Source organism: Calypte anna, chromosome 12, assembly GCF_003957555.1.
Source record: "Calypte anna isolate BGI_N300 chromosome 12, bCalAnn1_v1.p, whole genome shotgun sequence".
NCBI classification, from domain to species: Eukaryota; Metazoa; Chordata; class Aves; order Apodiformes; family Trochilidae; genus Calypte; species Calypte anna.
The window spans coordinates 19,454,836-19,472,057 of record NC_044258.1 but is presented as its reverse complement, the minus strand read 5'-3'; the positions used below and the strand labels follow the sequence as shown (position 1 = coordinate 19,472,057).

Genomic DNA, 17,222 nt, shown 5'->3' with positions numbered 1-17,222 from the left:
TTACTACAGTTAAATAAATACACGAACCTATTTCAGAATCATCTGATGGGCAGCAAACCCCCTCCCGCATCCCTGCTGAACCAGGGGAGAGGCAGGTTCGGGGAGAAACTACAGATTTTTTTTTATCTGACAAAGCTCAAACTGTCTTAAAGAAATTTACAGCTCAGCCTGGTCTTGTCTGAAAAGAAACCTCACAACCCAACCCGATCTATATTTATCAAACAGGCTTTTGACACCTTTGGGGAACCAGGTTGAGATTTGATGCCACTGAGCCTCGTGCACCTCTGCTTTATACCAAATTTTTTTTTTTTAGTTTGGCTCAACCCAGCAGTGACCCAACTGCTCTTGGGCAGGCTCTGTGGTAAGGATCAGCTTCTTTGGCCATGCCCCTTTCCCAGTGGAGATGCAACCTTGAACTGCACCAATCAATGATGACACTCTGGACACTTGAAAAGTTGGGTTGCTGGGACCAAGAGAGATACTGGTCTACTAAAGAAGGAAACTACAAATTGGAAGCTTATTTCTGCCAAGGAATAGGAAATTATCAGATGAGCAATTCCAGAATAAACCACCAGTGGCATAAAGCAGTACCCAAGGGTGGTCCTGGAAGCTGATTCAAGGTGAAATAAAGATTATGAAAAAAAATCCTACTGAGCATGCAGTGTGTCGTGCCATGTCATTACACCAAGCCAGCCTCAGAAAAGCCCAGCAATGGAGAAGGCACTCACCAGTGGATAAATAGCTGGATATTTACTGCAACCTCTACCTGTACTAATCCTGCAACACCAGACTTGTGGAAGCCAGGAGATAGATGCATGGTTGATCTCCCATGGCACTGATTCAATCCTGGATGATTCCACAGCTTTTCCCACTGAGTGCTGTATAGTGCGAGTATGATGCTCTCTTTGTTCCTAAGTTGATTTCAATTAGAAAATTCCAGCAAAAGAAAAAACCAAAAAGAATAGCTTGATACTGTCCAGAGTGGCATCAACATCCTCCCAAAGAAATACACATCTTCACCTGACAGCCAGAGATAAAGTACCTCTGTGGCAGATAGTGTCACAGTAGCAAATGGAAAGGAGAAAAAGGAGAGGTTAGCCAGAAAAAGAGATAAAGAGGGGCAGGACTGAAGCTGCCAGTTACTTATAGGTAAACATCAAATGAGAATAAACACACTGTTAGGTTCTGCACTGCAGTTCTGCTGTGAGAGGTTCAATCAATGCTTATGTTTTCCAGACTTGTTCTACATTAAGTGCTACACACACCACCTTAAAGAATGATGCAGATTTAATCCGCCAGTTTGTTTTCTGCTTCAAGTCAGAAAGAGTTAGCCTAAAAATCTTTGTGTGTGTGTGTGTGTGTACTTGCTTCTAAACCTAAAGGTCCCTGGGCTTGTTTTAAAACATATTTCAATGTGACCCAGTTAATCCCTTAATACCAGCTTTCACTACCTTTGATCAGCCCCTTACTGGAGCTATAAGAGATTAGATTCAAACCTTTGAAAAAATAAAGAAGTTGGTTGTAGAGACTTTTCTCACTGCAGAGAATTAATATTGTGATCAGCTCCAAGGCTGAACTGTCTGGCCAAGCCATGTGGGATGATATATCCTGTAGGAGAGGTCTCCTGCTACACAGTGCTGTGGCACTTGCCTGTAGCTCACAGCAAAAATCCCATTCTGTTCACACATTTGATAGGTAACCAATGCTCTGACTCACACCAGCTGAAAACACTGCCATGGCTGCACAATCAGACAGATGGACCAGGTAACAGAAAATGCCCAAACCAAACCTCCATGGATTTCCCAAGGACAAAATACACACACACACCCCCCCCAAGAAAGAGTGTGACCACAGCCAGGGCTCTGACTGCCACCAAGTGGTGTGTGCACTCTGGGGACTGGAAACCCAAAGCTGCCTGGAGAGGTGGAGCTACAGCATTACTGTGCTGGTGTCAGCATCAGCCTCTGTGGTGGCTTCTGAGAGCTCTGCCTGAGAAGTCCAGCTAAAGCTGGGTTTGGAGGGTTAGAGCCTGGGAGCTAGGCTCGTTCTCTAATTGATGTTATAAAGATGTTACAGCTTTCGATAAATGTCTATTGACTGAATTCTGTCAGAGGAGAGATTTCCCTCATCTTTAGCCAGCCCCTGCTGGCTCTACCCCCTTTCAACACCACTTCAATCTTCATTTAGTGGTGACTGCAACTGAACAGGGGAATAAACCACATGACTAGCTCACAGATGATTTCTTTTTAAAGATGTCACAAGCTGTCACTGATAAATAAAAAAAAATCCATTAATGTCATGTTCCTTATTATTTTGGTATTTCCAAGGTCTTTACTGGAGGGTTGAGCCTCCCACACATCCCACCTCACTGTCTGTCCCTGACAGCCCAGCTGGGGGACAAACATCCAGTGGAAGGTGGTGGAGTGGTGCCAACACTGAAGGTGATGAATGACATATGTCAGCTGAAAATCTGGGTCTGAATGCCTGTACCAAAGTCTGTTCTTGAATGTGACCCTGTTCTGCAGCTCATACAACCCATTCTTGCTGAAATGAGGTAGATCACATACACACACTCAGGTGCTTAAATTAAATGTAAATCTAAACCAAGCCTGGCAGTTGTGCTGTTGGCAATATCTGTAATTTCATAAATTTCTCAATTAAAACAGCACTGCATGTTCTCTGTGCTGTCAGAACTATCAAGCCAAAGCATTCCCAAATCGTGCTTTATCCTTCTCCCTTATCCTCAAATGCATTGATAAACTCATGCATGCACTGAATCAGCAGTTTCAGAGAAAGGATTATGTCAGATTAATTTTAATCTAATCCATTTCTGTCTGCTGAGAAGCTTTTTACGTCTTGCTTTTAATAATTTAAACACTGACTGTGGCACAGTATAAAAAATAAATTATGGGAGATGCGCTTTAAATGGAAGTTACAACTCTCAGTCACTTCTTATTTAAATGAGAGTTTCACATGTCTGATTCTAAGCTTAATGAAACCCTTTTGCTGAACTGTAATAATCTTCATCATGTGGAACCAGATGCAGACAACTCATGCTCTCCTGCAGCTCCCAGAGCTGCTGAGGAAGCCTCATGTCTGACCCCCCCCACTCTGCTGGAATGGAGGGAGATGAGGAATGTGAGATCTGCCAGGCTGCTGAGATGTGGCTGCAGCTTCCAGGGGTGTCACTGCAGCTTCCAGGGATGTCACTGCAGCTCCCAGGGCTGTCACTGCAGCTCCTGCATAGGGACCTTGCCTCGGAGGTTCTGTTGCAAGGCTCTAGGAATTGGCAGGCTTGGGGAAGTGATTTTCTGGCTCTTGGCCTGAGATAAGTCACTTGGAGGCTGCTTGAGCTCAACAGCTTATGCTCTGGAAACCACTCCTTAAATCTTGACACTTCTTTGGTCATGGGAATTTGAGTACTGTATGGGGACACGTGAGTGGCAGTCACTTTAAGAGGGGAAACAGATGCAGACAGTTCTTGATGCTACAGTTTGCTCTCCTCACCATCTTCTCCATCTCCCACACATCTCCAATATGCTCACTGCATCCTCCTCCACTGAGCAATACCTACACAAATCCTGTTGGAATTTCAAGTTTTCCTACTCCAGGAAAGACACCTGTGAGCTGCTGAGCCCCAGCTCCTGGGGAACCCCACCTTGCCCCAGCATTTTCCTGTTTGTTTGCAAACCAAGCCTTCCCTGCACCATTCCCCACAGCCTGCAAGTACAGCCATCTGTGCACAGAGGGCTCTGAAACACCTCCTGGTGCTGCACATACCAACTTCACTGCCATTGCCACATTCAGAGACATCAAAAGAATCACTCACTAGTTCTAATCCAAAATATTTCTGACTTTCTTTTCTTCTTTTCCTTCTCCAGCTCCAAGGGACAGCCTACCTGCTCATACTCCCACTCCAGCCTTTGGAATGATCCATGAAAGGTTGCTCACTGAACCTTGCAGCTTTTTTGACAAACAGTTGAACCAACCTGCAACCATCTTAGCAGATTTTTTGCTTGGTTTCCTAGAGAAATGGAACTTTTACAACCATGTTGCCCACCCATCTGTGAGATACTCCTCTCTAATATCAGCTTCTCACTAATTGGAACCAAATCTGACCAAGCAGCAAAGGCTTACAGAGAAATTAAGATAAAGGAGAAGGAAGAGAAACTGTGACTGCTCCAGTGAGGGGAAAGCAGAAGTGGGTCAGTTCTTTGGCAGGCTGCTTAGCAAGAGGCAACCACCCAGTCCTGGGCATGTGGTTTGTCCAACAAGTACATTTTTTAAAAGCTCTGAGCAAACCACACTAGAAGAAACTGCAGGGAAAAAAAGACTGAATATTGAAGTTACTACAGTGATGAGGAGTGGGGATATAAGATGTTTGGGGTCATCTGCTATTTAAGAAACAGGGCAGGAGAAGCATTCACATCCTTTCATACAGAAAAGTAGTGGAAGTTGCAGAGTTCAACTTTCCCTTCCTCTAAAGGTTTCATATTACTGGGAATGTGCTGTAAGAATAAGTCCTGGCACTGAAAAGTGGATTTAGCACTTGAGGGAAGACATGTTTCAAAGCTTTTCTGACCAGTCACCCAGCAGAAACCCCTGATGCATTCACACAGCCACAGAAACTTCACTGAGTAGGTAACAAGAGGCTGGTGGCTGCCTGGGCAGAAGGAAATAATCCCCTGCTTTTAGATACACAGCAGGTGGAAGTGTCCTTGGCCTCAGGCTGAGCACAATTTCAGGAGTGATTTCTTCCTTTTCCATTACTTCTTTCAAGGTTGACTGTTTTCTAAAGTTTTAACATAAACTCTGCTTAATGTTGACTGCGAGAGCACCAAAGGGAAAGCTTTGCAAGTGTTTGTTCCCATTGTTACAACAGCTCTAAACATGTATTAATAATGCATTAATTCTTCATTAGTGACAAATGGAAAGGCAGTGTGGCATCTTTCAGAGAAGAGAGAGAAACAAGGGCAAGGCTGACACTAAAAGATGGGGAATAAAAGGACCCAAATACTTGACAGCAATTGAAGAATCCCAGACTGGTTTGGGTTGGAAGGGACCTTAAAGCCCACCCAGTCCCAACCCCCTGCCATGGACAGGGACACCTCCCACAGCCCAGGCTGCTCCCAGCCCCATCCAACCTTCACCACTGCCAGGGATGGGGCGAACTGCTCCAGCACTACTAGGAGGCAAAAGCCCCACAGGTTGATCCTCTGATGATATGAAAACACCTGATAATTCCCTTTTCTTTCCTTCTGCACTGCTCTGATTACTTTTGCCAGTTTTTCTCCCCTTCTTCCTTGCTCTAAGCACCAGAGAATATGAGCCCTGATTTGTGCAACAAATTATTTACCAGACAACCCCCTCAAACCATTCATCACATAATAAAGGCCATCAGCCACAATTACAGCCAAACCATTTTCCCTGTTTCCAGTCCAGTGTCCATCATTGCATTAAAAAAAAAGAAAAAAGGAGAGAAAAACCAACCAGACAACTAAGAACACACTAATCATTTTTCTGCAGAGCACAGAAGTGGTTTTAGCACCACTGTAATCAGTAAAGTGCTTTCTGAAAACATGTCTGGTGTCTACACTTCACTACCTACACTATGGCATGAAAGCCTGAGATTGAGATGAAATCAGAATTGCCATCTCTTCTGTCAAATGCTAAAATTTAGTTAGTTCTACTTGATTAAGCTCTGCAACAGAACTAAAAGTTCTCCTAGCTACTGAGAGAAAAAAAAAATCAGGAGAGAAGGAGAAAACCTGAACACATCCATTTCGTGGAAAGATGTGAGCATAATTCTCTGTCAACATTTCAGCTCCCAGACACAGGCTGTGCCTCCAACAGGAGTAATGGCATCAGATGGGAGGGAGATATTTGAACAACTGAGCTTTAATGAATCTCCTCCTCTTTGGGAAGATGGACTTTTATGAGTGCACTGAGAACACAGGCACAGCAGGGAGACAGAAAGCTTTTCCTTTAAGCCTTGAATTTGTTTGGTTAGTTCCCAGATGCTCAGGAAGGCGGCCTGAGCCCACAGGAAGAGGCTGAGGGACCAGGTGTCCAGGAACTGTGCTGGGAAGGCTCCGTCCCTGGGTCACCAGCAATGCTGTTGGTGGCCCTAAGCAAGTGGGCAGGAGCAGATAGATCCTGTAGGAAGGTCAGTAGGTTTCCATCTGCAAATCTAAGCACTCTACTGCCCAAAAAAGCTGTCAGCTGATTCAATTCTGCCACAGATTGCAGAGATAAATTAGGAGGAGTGGAAAAAAAAAGGCTACAGATGTGATGAGTGGTGGCACAGGCTACAGACAGAGATGGCAGAACAAAATATACCTCTAGGGAGTGCCAAGGCAAGATGGAATTTAAATACTCAAGTAATGGAGAAACCATTTTCACCAGTTCTCTGTCAACATTCAGCTGTTCTTACAGGACTTGGAAATCTCAATCTCTGACTCCACAGGCTTTTGCCATGAGGGCAGGAAAGCAAATATCAGGAGAACATTGGGGATATACATATTCCTGAAGATGAACCAGGAGAAAATTGAGGGGAGTGAAAAAAAAAAAAATCACAGAGAGGTTCATTTATCTGCTCAAAGAAGGGAGGGAGAAGGATTTAAATACCTGTTTGCTCTGCATGGCTATGGATGTGCTACCCATCCATCAAGTGAAACATCAGTCTCTTTCCAGGATTGTTTTCACGTTTGTAGGACAGTGGGTTTTTTCACCACTGGATTCACAATGAAACGCCAAGAATACCAGAGAGTATTTGACAATTGTAGTTGTTAAAATATTAAATAACCCTTTTCCTGACTATCAAATAGATTTAGTAAAAGTGGCAGCTAAATGACTCCGTTCCCACAAACTTAACTCAAAGAACTATTTGGCACAAAGGAATATTTTCATCTTAAAACTTGGTGATAAATTACAAGGACAGTGACCTCCAAATACTTCCCAGGCATATCCCCTATGGAACACAACTGCTGTTCAGAGCCCTGAGAAACACAAGCGTTTGCTTCATTTTTTTGAAGAGTTTTGGGTGAGTTTTCTCTTTTTTTTTCCTGAGTAACTTTATCTCTCCAAATCTGATTACCACTACGGAAAAAACACAAGCAAGAAAAGCTAACCTGTTTCTCCTGCAAAGCTCCTCTGAAAAGGGAAACTTTTCCACCAACAGCTTCAAACACTATTTTACATTCCAAAATGCTTCATAGCTTCTAAATATTGCTAAATGTAATAAAAAGGCTTAAAAACACAATGAAGTGAAACAATTGGGCCAAACCAGAGATTGTTTTGCATGGTGTTTGGTGGGTTTTTTTCCATTTTGGCAAGCAACCCCCTCCTACAGCTTCTCTGAAGGGACAGCAGAGGGTACTGATCTAGCAGGGCTTGGAAGCTGTCAAGCATGATGGCAATGTTTTATGGCAGCCAAATGACAGAACTCATCCTAAAAGCCACACCAAGGTCCCTTAATGAGTCTCATCCAGAAAAATAATGAAAAAGTTCTGTGTTCCTCCTCAATCCAAACCTGTTACTGGGGTTCAGGCACTGGGCAGTGCCCAGATCATGCTGCCACAGGGACTCATGTGTGTTCTGCAACAAAATCAAAGCCAAATTTTAGCCACACACATACTTGTAGGATCTTCACTGCTCTCTCTTGTCCACTGAAATATCTACAGCTGCTCCTTGTGCTGTTACACAGGCCCCCAAATGCTGTGTTTCCATAGCAATGTTTACTCTTACATTATTTCTTCCTTGGAGCTGCACAGGTAGCAGGGCTGATGCATCCCTTGTTAGGCTTTTGATTAAAAAGCAGTGGAAATAATGAGGGAAAACCCTTCCTGCACAGGGTAATTATCTCAGAAAAATGCTAATAACCCAGGTTGGTCTCTACTAGTTCTTACACTGATGTAGTGCATGTAAGTGAACAAATAGGGAAGGAAAAAAAATAAAAGACCAAAGGAATAGAACTGAAAACTTCCACCAGAGAAAGCACCACCAATACCACAGGACTGGCTCAGGAGGCTCAGGTATCCACTGCTCCAAGAGCAGAAAATACAAGAGAAGCAAATGTTCAATTTGCATTTACTCTGGTTTTCAGTCCACTGACTTCCCGAGCTCCAGATGAACATTTATTTTCCAAATTTTCAGCACTCAGCAAGCACTTCATCACAGGAGGCAATCACATCATTATGCTGCTTGACAAAATGTAACACCAGGATGCAGTGACCTGACAAAACAGTGACTCCCTGCTGGCACCCTGCTGCAGGAAATACACATTTCACTTTCATCTCAGGAGGCTGGGGAGGGGGAGCCCAGACCCAGATGCTGAAGCTCCAACTGATAATAAACTAAAAATTGGGACAATACACGGTGATGCCCAAATTGTTCTGTGCTAAGCTGTATATAGCCCATTTTATGATGCTGAAAATAATTGTTAATCATTTGGACTCATTTTCAGGATGAATTTCTAGCAGCATTTGAACAGTGGGAAGCTCTTTATTTGGTATCATTAAGAAGAAAAAAGCAAAAAAAAAAGAAAAACCCTCCACAGCAAATGTATATAGGCTAACATAACTTCACTTGCAGCTCTTTAACTGTTTCCAAGTAGCAAAATAATAGTGAATTACAGGTTCAAAGGTTACAGGTCTGGATGCAGATAAACATTTCTTTAGTAAATTCTCTAATTTTTAAGACCAAGATGAAGAAAAACGCAAGATTATAGAGGAAATTGTTCCTTTCTAATTTACTTCTTCTAATACATCTTTTCAGTTAAGGGGGGCTCTGAGCCTTGCCACTTGAGACACCTCCAAATGGAGTAGATGCTGGCACTGAGCTCTTCCCAGACACTTGGCAAATTTTCTCCAAGAGGCAGAAACTCCTGAGCCTGCAGCTCCAACACCCAGAAGCCATGCTGAACTCTGCTTACAAATTGCCCATGTTGGTTTGGTTTTTTTTACAGTTCTAGTGAACACCCTGATCACTGAGCTCCTCTCAGACTGTGGGCTCTCGCTTTTAAAATGCTTTCTTAAGATGTCCTGTATCAATGCAGAATGGAAACTGAAGTAAAAAATTACCCAAAAGATTGAATCTTTCTCCTCACCCCAGACAATTCAGTGCTCATCATTAATGTCCCCCCAATAAAGACAAATTTGTTTTCCTAATCAAATTCCCAAATATGTAATTGCACTTTATCTACCTTAACACCACACTTTCAACATGACAGACATTTTCCACTTTAACCCTGACTGATTTTTCCTGCTGCACTACAACATGGAATACTTGCAGGGTGATTCCCCAGGGGCAGGATGGAAACGAGTGATGGAACACGGCAGGTTTCTGACATGCAGCTACTTCCCAGGGAGAGCTGATATTCCTACTTCCCAGTGACAGCTGATATTCTCCTATGAACCTCCCTCTGCCCAGAGTTGGAACAGGACATAGCTGTGGTAATTGTGCAGTGGCTGCTAGAGACCAAATAGCTTTGATTGCCCCGGCAGACACGCAGTGCTCCAACAGAAAGGCGACACACGAGGCTGAAAAGCATTCGTTTTGCAGTGGTGACTTTTAAAACTCAGCCTTCTTTCCAATCTTAGGAGGAAGGGAAAGGAGAAAGGAAAAGAAAATATTGCTACAGAGGACATCAGCTCTACAGAACAAGGGCATCAGGCTGAATTCACTGGATGTGACTTTCCATTTCATACTTTCTATGCAAACCAGACAACAACAACTGGCCTAACTCCAGCCCAGCTTAGTTTCAGAATTGTAATAGTATCAATTTAGACTAATTGTGGATCTGGCTACAATTAAGATCATTTTCTAGCTGAAATAGAGCAGGACATAGAGGGTGATCATGTAGGAAGTCATCTCTCATCCAAATAATTGAGGGAAATAATAACCTTTCAAGTCTGCTGCCAGTCTGGGCACCAGACCAGTGCTCACCTCCCAGTCACCCTAAAATGCTCTTTCCCCCTGCTGAACCCAAACTGGAAATAACACCAGCACCTTTCTGGAATGTTTTTCTATCACCAGTACATACATGAAGAGCTTAACCTTCTCCCGAACCAAATGAACAACTAGACACAACTATACACAGTCTCCTTCTCACCACTTACCTACACCACCACATCACAAGGCCTTCATGCTGCAAAGGTTTCTCACAAACCATTTCTGTTCCTACTCTCCCCTCCTTTTTCCACCATGGAGATGAAGGTGGAAGCTTCACCCACAGCACTGGAGACTGCAAATGAGTTTGTGACTGACCCACAAGCCAGTGGTCTTCAATTTATAGTTTTGGCAGCTGCCTCATCAGATGTGGCAATGAGACTCACATGTGGGGGCTGAAGGACAAACTCCAGACCAGAGAGCACCTCATTTTGGGGAACAGTCACACTCATTAACATCAGATGCTGTGGTAATGAGTAATTTAATGGACTTGGTATCGGAGATACAAGAACAACATTCAAGTCAGGAACACCACAAATCCAAGGTAGTCAAATTGCCATGATAATCCCTGAACTAAAAGGAAAAATGGCATCTGAAGTGGTGAGAGAGGCCCCAGCTGAAGAAATTAAGCAGGTAGATGCTTCCCAGCTGGTCAGATGCAAACAAAGAAGCTCCTTAAGGACTTTTCTCCTCCAATCTGAGCAATAATGACAAGCAGCTTTGCAGGGCAATTTTCATCCAGCTGATGAGGACAGACAGATTTCAAAAGAGGATCATGAATTTCTTTAAGGGGGACACAGATCCACACAAGATGACTGCTGGCTGTTGATTGATGGTGGTGGTTAGTGGCACCCACACATCAGGCCATGCCTGAAACTGTGTCCAGCAAGAAGAGATGACTGATTTCATTTCAAACACTTCTTTTGGAGATAAATATAACAGTGTAATATGTGTTCAGAAATTAAGCCATCAAATGAAAGACTGGCACACTTAAAGCAAATTACCTCCAGAATGTGGGGGTGGTCCACACAGCAGCACCATGCCCTGGCCCTGGCGAACAGACACAGTGCTTCTTGTTCTTGTTTTGAAGTTCTCAAGATCTGTGAAGAGAGAAAGAACTCAATTAAAGGCAATTCAATGTTTTCTTAGTTGTTTTTTTTTTCCTCATGAGAAGGACAAAAGGCTCCTTTACTGTGTGAAAGAGAAACCAAGTGAATGTCAGCTTGGAAGGTGGATTGGTGGTGAGGACAGCAGGACACTGCTGTGGCAGCAACCACCAGAACCAGCAAAAATGTCTCTACAGGCTACAAGGGGGAAAAGATGCTGACTGACCCAGGCAGAAGGCAAGCCTGGAGAAAACACCTGAAACCTGTAATGCTGCCAGTTTTGTTTTATGAATTTATCAAGATTTGATGCCTTAAATAATCATTACCTTCAACTCAGTTATAAGCCACTTCTGTTTCCCTTTAGGAGACCTCTTAACTGGTTGCCCTTCAACTCAGGTGTAGAAACCCTTCACTTCCCAAAAGGAAGTCTCCTGGAGTAGCTGGATGGTAGCCACACAGGGCTTTAAATTCAATCAATTTCCACCACTCTCCTTTTCCTCTCCTTCAAAGGCCATGCACTGTGCACTGCAAAATGCATCTCCCTCTCTTCTTTCCTTGCTCACTGAATTGAAGAAATTTGCTATTAAGGGATGAGGTGACTCTTGCAGCTGAGCTTTTGGCACCCTTTTCTCTTGTATCTCAGTTTTTTTTTTTCATTTTTTTTTCCCTTTTGGCATAGCTGAGCTGTGGTTTGGTGATTACAAACCCATTGTCAGTGCAGTTGGGAACCAGAGAAAACAGAGGTGATAAATATTTAACAGCAGGAACAAGTAGGAACATCATTATAAGGTTATACAAGGTGGGAAAATTAAGTGTTGAATTTTATCCCCTCTTGCAAATGTCTTCTGTAAGCACTAGCATACATACTGATTTAAAAAGAAAAGAAAAAATCAGAAGTTGTCTTTGCTTCATTTTGGACACCTTTTCCATGGACCCTTCCTGCTAAAGCCAAAATCCAGGCAAAAGGGAAGAGGTGAGAAATGATTTATTCCAGTGCTGCTGTACCTTACATCATTCCCAGGATCTTATTATTTTATTAGTCCAACTTACACATCTGAATTTGAGTGGATAAGTATTTTGGGGACTTGAAAAGCCTGCTGCACTGCAGTGAATTATTTGTCAAAACAAAAATAGCCCAAACTATGAAACTCTGCTCCAATGGGTGTGGAATACTGCACTGAAGTTTGGTACCAGGGAACTCCCCGTGGATGGAGGCAACAACCCTTTCTAAACACACGACCTGAAAAACATCCCAGGGGGAGCTTCACTCCAGGAGCAGTACTCTAACACTTCTTTCCCCTGTTTGTTACCTTCCTCCAAGGCAAACACAGCTGCAGTGCCCCTCTGTCCCTGCCCAGAGAGCAGGTAGAAATTATTCTCTACACTTGTGACGTTAGAAATCAATGGGGCAGCAAAAGAAGAAGAAGAAAACAGTAACTCTCACAGCTGCACAACAGCTCTGAATGACAGTGAAAGTGTTTCAGCTCTGTGTGTGTCTCCCCTGACAAGAGCATTAAGTTCCACTTTCTCTTGCCCCCAAGCCCAAAGACCCTGGCTTAAGTATGAGGATTTTTGTTCTTACTTGCCAATAAAAAACCCCCAAACCCACAAAACCATCAGAAGACTTATTAAGCCAGCAAGCTCAATTATTTCTTGGCACACTTATTGTTTTGGAAGGTCTGGATCAGGACTATCATAACATCATATTTCCCTTGGTACCACTTCTCTTTCACTGGAAATTGCACCTGAGCAGAACCAGGTGCCCTTGGGAACCTGAGGTTTGCTGATGTTTGCCTGCTGGCCATGCCACTGTGCCCAAGCAGGTGACCCCATGATACAGCACGGTGACCACCATGGTGACCCTCACAACATGGCATGACTGTTGCTCTTCAGCAGATGTTGCTACTTGGCAAGACACTACTTGTGTTTTTCTCACTCCATCATCTCTTTCTTTATTTTTTTTCTTCCTTTTTCTTGGTACATTCTTCCATGCTTCACTATTCACCCATTTCTCCTGCAAACACTGGCAGTGAGATCCCTGACTCCCAACACAAATACTTTTGCTGTATTTTGGGAAAAAAACTCCACAGAAGAAAAACAAATCAAGAAACCAACAAACCCACAAGCTTCTGAGAAACAGCTGAGGATATAGATAAAAAGAAAAAAAAAATCAGATTTGTCAGGGAGGCAGTGAAAGCCTTGAACAGGTCAAGCACTCCCTCAAACAGACGCAAGATGTTTCTGGTTTGCATACAGAAGCACCACCATGAGCAGACAATGCCTCTCTTGAAGTGTTTGCTAACCCAGTGGAGCAGGTGACAAAAACCCAGGGGTATGAAGCTGAAGGCATGGCAACAGAGATGAGGAGTCATCCTGACTGTGAGTGCTGATCAGCAGCTCTTGGGATAAGCAGAGAGCAGTGGGCTCAGCATCCATGATGGCTGGAGATCAAGACCACCTTTCTGGAGCTTGTGGAAACACCAAGGCTTTCATCACACTTCAGCAGACAGGTTCAGTTTGGGATAAACTGGTGGAATACAGAGACCAGCACCCATCCAGACTTTATATGCCTGAAATCCTGAGGAGAAGGAAGTCTAGAAGGCTGTGTGATAGTTTGGGGCCTGACACCCACTCACAGACCTGAAAATTGCTTACTGGGATCTGGCAACATAGTATAAAAGAAATCTGAAAATCATCACTTAATGATTAATTACTTTATGTACTCCACAGGGTACTAAATACCTTGTAACAGAAATAAAATACTCATTTAAGGATTTTACAGTTAAGTGGCAGACATAATGCAATGAGCACTGGTAAACAGAAAAGGGAAACAAGATGAAGCAAAACAATGCCTAGAAGTGGTAAGTTCATTATGTTTTAGCATGCAGGAATCTCTGTGACTTAATTAAAATTTTCAGGGTGTGAATGGCTTCAATTACAGTGATCTATCACTGCACAGATCAAAAAAGAAAGGAGCTTTAATTGCAATAAAAATATTTATACATGAAAGAAACAAAACATGCCCAGAATTGAGGACTGTTTACATGAACAGAAACTGCTTCTTGTTGGAGCCAGAATCCCTGTGTATGCTTTTGGTGAAAATAAGCCACCAACTCAGGGATTTATGGCAGTAAGCATTGAGATGACCATGAAAAAATACTGTTTCTGTTCAGAGGATTAAAAAGGACAGCAGATGCAGGAAGGATGTAAACTTACCCTAACTAATCAAAGCAGCAGACATCTGCACCAGAAATCCTAACTCACTTCCACCTAAGAATAAATTGCAGATCAAGCTTTTACTTTAGACGTGTGATTTCCAGTAACCAAGATCAGACATTTGTAGGGCTGTTAAGAAAAGAATGCACTTGCATATTAGTTTTTGGCCTATTTAGCTTGCACATTCTCTGTTTAGAAAGCTATTGTCAAAACTGATTAAGAGAAACCACTGAGGAAGAAAATATTACTGCTTTCCAGTTCTGGAGGTCACTGTCCTGCCAAAGCTTACTGAGAGCACAAAACACTAAACCTATGACTCCAGTGAAAAGAGAAAAACATTGTGTAAGCCCCAGTAACTCCAGTATCCCATGAGGATGTGACTGGTACTGTTGTGGTGCAAAGAGGAGAATGCCACAGGGAATTTTCATAGCTTTCTGCTAACAGGGAGGTTAACACAATTCATGCTGCTACTCAGCCCTTATTTTATGAATAAGCAAGGATGCCACTTAACCTTCACCATCTCCATGGTATCAATTCTACACCAGACTTATAAGTGAACATAAAGCCATATCTATGTATTTAGCCTCTAAAAACCAGTGATTTGTACCACTGACACCACTGTACCACTGACTGTGTGACTTTGGGAAAAGTCACTGAAGTTCTGTGTGCCAAAGTCTGCCCATCTTTAAGGACAAATACTTAAAATGTGTGTCTCAAAAGAGACTTAATTAGCTAATGTTTGCACAAACCCCTTGATACGTGCTGCTGAAATGCACTGAGTGCAATACCCTGCTAACATGAGCACTGTAACACTCACTTTAGCAGGAACTCAAACACCTTTATTGCATCATAGATTTTTCTGTGGCCTCCATTAAAACTCTACCTTAAAGTTTAGTGACAAAATTAGGCAGGTGCTGCAAGTGATGCCAGCCTGATAGAGATGCTTATTCCTGACAGAGATACTTATTCCTTAAAAATGCCCCAAAGCCCAGAATCTGCCAGCAGCAGCTCTCCATGCCATCAGCTTTTCAGTTTGGGTAGGGTACTGCATTGGATGACCTCAAATGTGGTTTAATCAAAGCTTAAACAATCTGAAATGATCCAAAGCCCCTTAAGACTGGGTAGTTTGTCTCAGTAAATAGCATATGGAAATTTTAATCAAAAACATATGGCTTTTCACAGTTGCAATTATCCAACTTTGGCTGGAGTAATGAAAAATTTTCCCAAGTTTTTCATTAAAAAGAAATCAGCCTTTATAGAAAAGAAGATTAAATTATAAGCAAAACAAAAGAGCTGTAGCCCTTTATCCTTTATTAGGAGCTACTTGGGTTTTTACTTTATTTATAAAATTTGGTAATTCTTTTGTTAAGTGATCACAAGAGAAGTAATAAAGATCCAAGTCTGCTTTTTAGAAGAAATATTTCCCAGCTGATGTCAAAGCCCAAAGCAAGCAAGACCCCATCAGCTCCCCTCCTTATGAGTTCCCACTGTGGGGCCAGGATAACATTTGACCTCTGCTTTTTGTATTTATATCCACTCTCATGTGGAGCCCCACTGATGGGTCAGAGCTCTGTCCCAGCAGCTGAGGAACCACTGGGTTCCTGTCACTGGCTGCAGCGTGGGAATAACCAGAGAGACCCAGGGAGGTTTCCCTCAGGAGGCTGCCAGTCTTGGGGCACTGGTGGTGAGAGAGATCCCTGCTTTTTGTGAGAACTAAGCTCTGTCTTTTGTTTGTTTGTTTGCAAGAGGAGGGTTTCCATAGGCTTGGGTTTGGGTTTCTTTAGTTTTATTTTTTTTAATGCCTAGAATATTTTTAGAATCTGTTAATTATGCCAGTTCTGAAATTAAGAGAGAACTCTCTGTGCAAAAGGGCTATTTTTATGCTGTTAAAGAAACCCCAAAATGTTACTGAAAATTACATGACTAGCAAATGATTCAAACTGAGGGTGACAGGTGTCTGCATGTCTTTTAGAAAGCCAATTTATGTGACTGTATCATGGAGAAGGAAGCACTACTGTACATTGCCTTGAATGGCATCCTGTCAAAAACTCACACACCATTACTGAACCCCTTGTCATTACACTTAAGGATGTTTGGTTTTTTTCCCCTAATGTTTAGAAAAGCAGTGTCAATGCTATTTTTATCTTGTTTATTATTCATGTAGAACTGATATGAAACTACTTCTTTTACTATGTTATAATGAAAACATACATACATCAATCCCATCCTTATACACCACTGAATTTTCATTTCCCAAAGAAAACATGACTAATACTTGGGTTCAGAGAAAAAAAAATGTTAGTGGCTTTTATGCTGCTCTTTTTTACTTAAAGTCTCTCTCTAGAGACTTTTGTGCATGAATTTGATAACACATCAGTGGTATTCTCTACTGAGTGATGTTATTAGCAGGTAGCTCCCAAAGCATAATACCTGCACTGCTATGCATCTGTATCTTCATTATCCCTACAGAGGGAGCTGCTCCATGGACCCTGTCAGAGGATGGATGAGCCTGAAGGAATACCAAGGGATTGTCACAGGACACTGACAACACAACCAGCAGATAACTACATAAAGGCCTCACTGGTGCAGGCTGGGCTGGTTTGGTATTTCACCCTTGAGATTTGGTTTTCACGTGGATACAAGATACACAAATGGTTAAAAATTAATTTGTTAAGAACAGACCTTTTCTACACAGATTAATTAAATGAGCTCTGAAGCACCCATATGATGGCAAGCAATGACAGAGGTAAGGGGTAGTTACCTCTTCCTTTATGTGAAACCCACAATGCTCTCAGGCAGACAGATACAGCCAAGAAATTAAAGTCAATTTTCAAGCATGACTTAAGAGATTTACAGAGCATAATGAGGTTTGCTTTCTCATACCCCTTCTATAATTTTAAGGTGATCCCAGCAATTTAAGACTTAGAAAGATGTTTTAGGTCACACGCAGGG

The 17,222-nt window shown here is 42.5% G+C and overlaps 1 protein-coding gene across 1 annotated transcript in view; it reads right to left on the bottom strand.

Annotated features, from left to right (window-relative positions):
- Window positions 1–17,222, bottom strand: part of CNTN4 (contactin 4) — a 101,543-nt gene that overhangs the window by 73,594 nt on the left and 10,727 nt on the right. Inside the window, exon 3 of the mRNA XM_030458332.1 lies at window positions 10,953–11,048. Coding sequence (XP_030314192.1) covers window positions 10,953–11,048 — 96 coding nt within the window. The remainder of the gene's footprint in view (window positions 1–10,952; window positions 11,049–17,222) is intronic.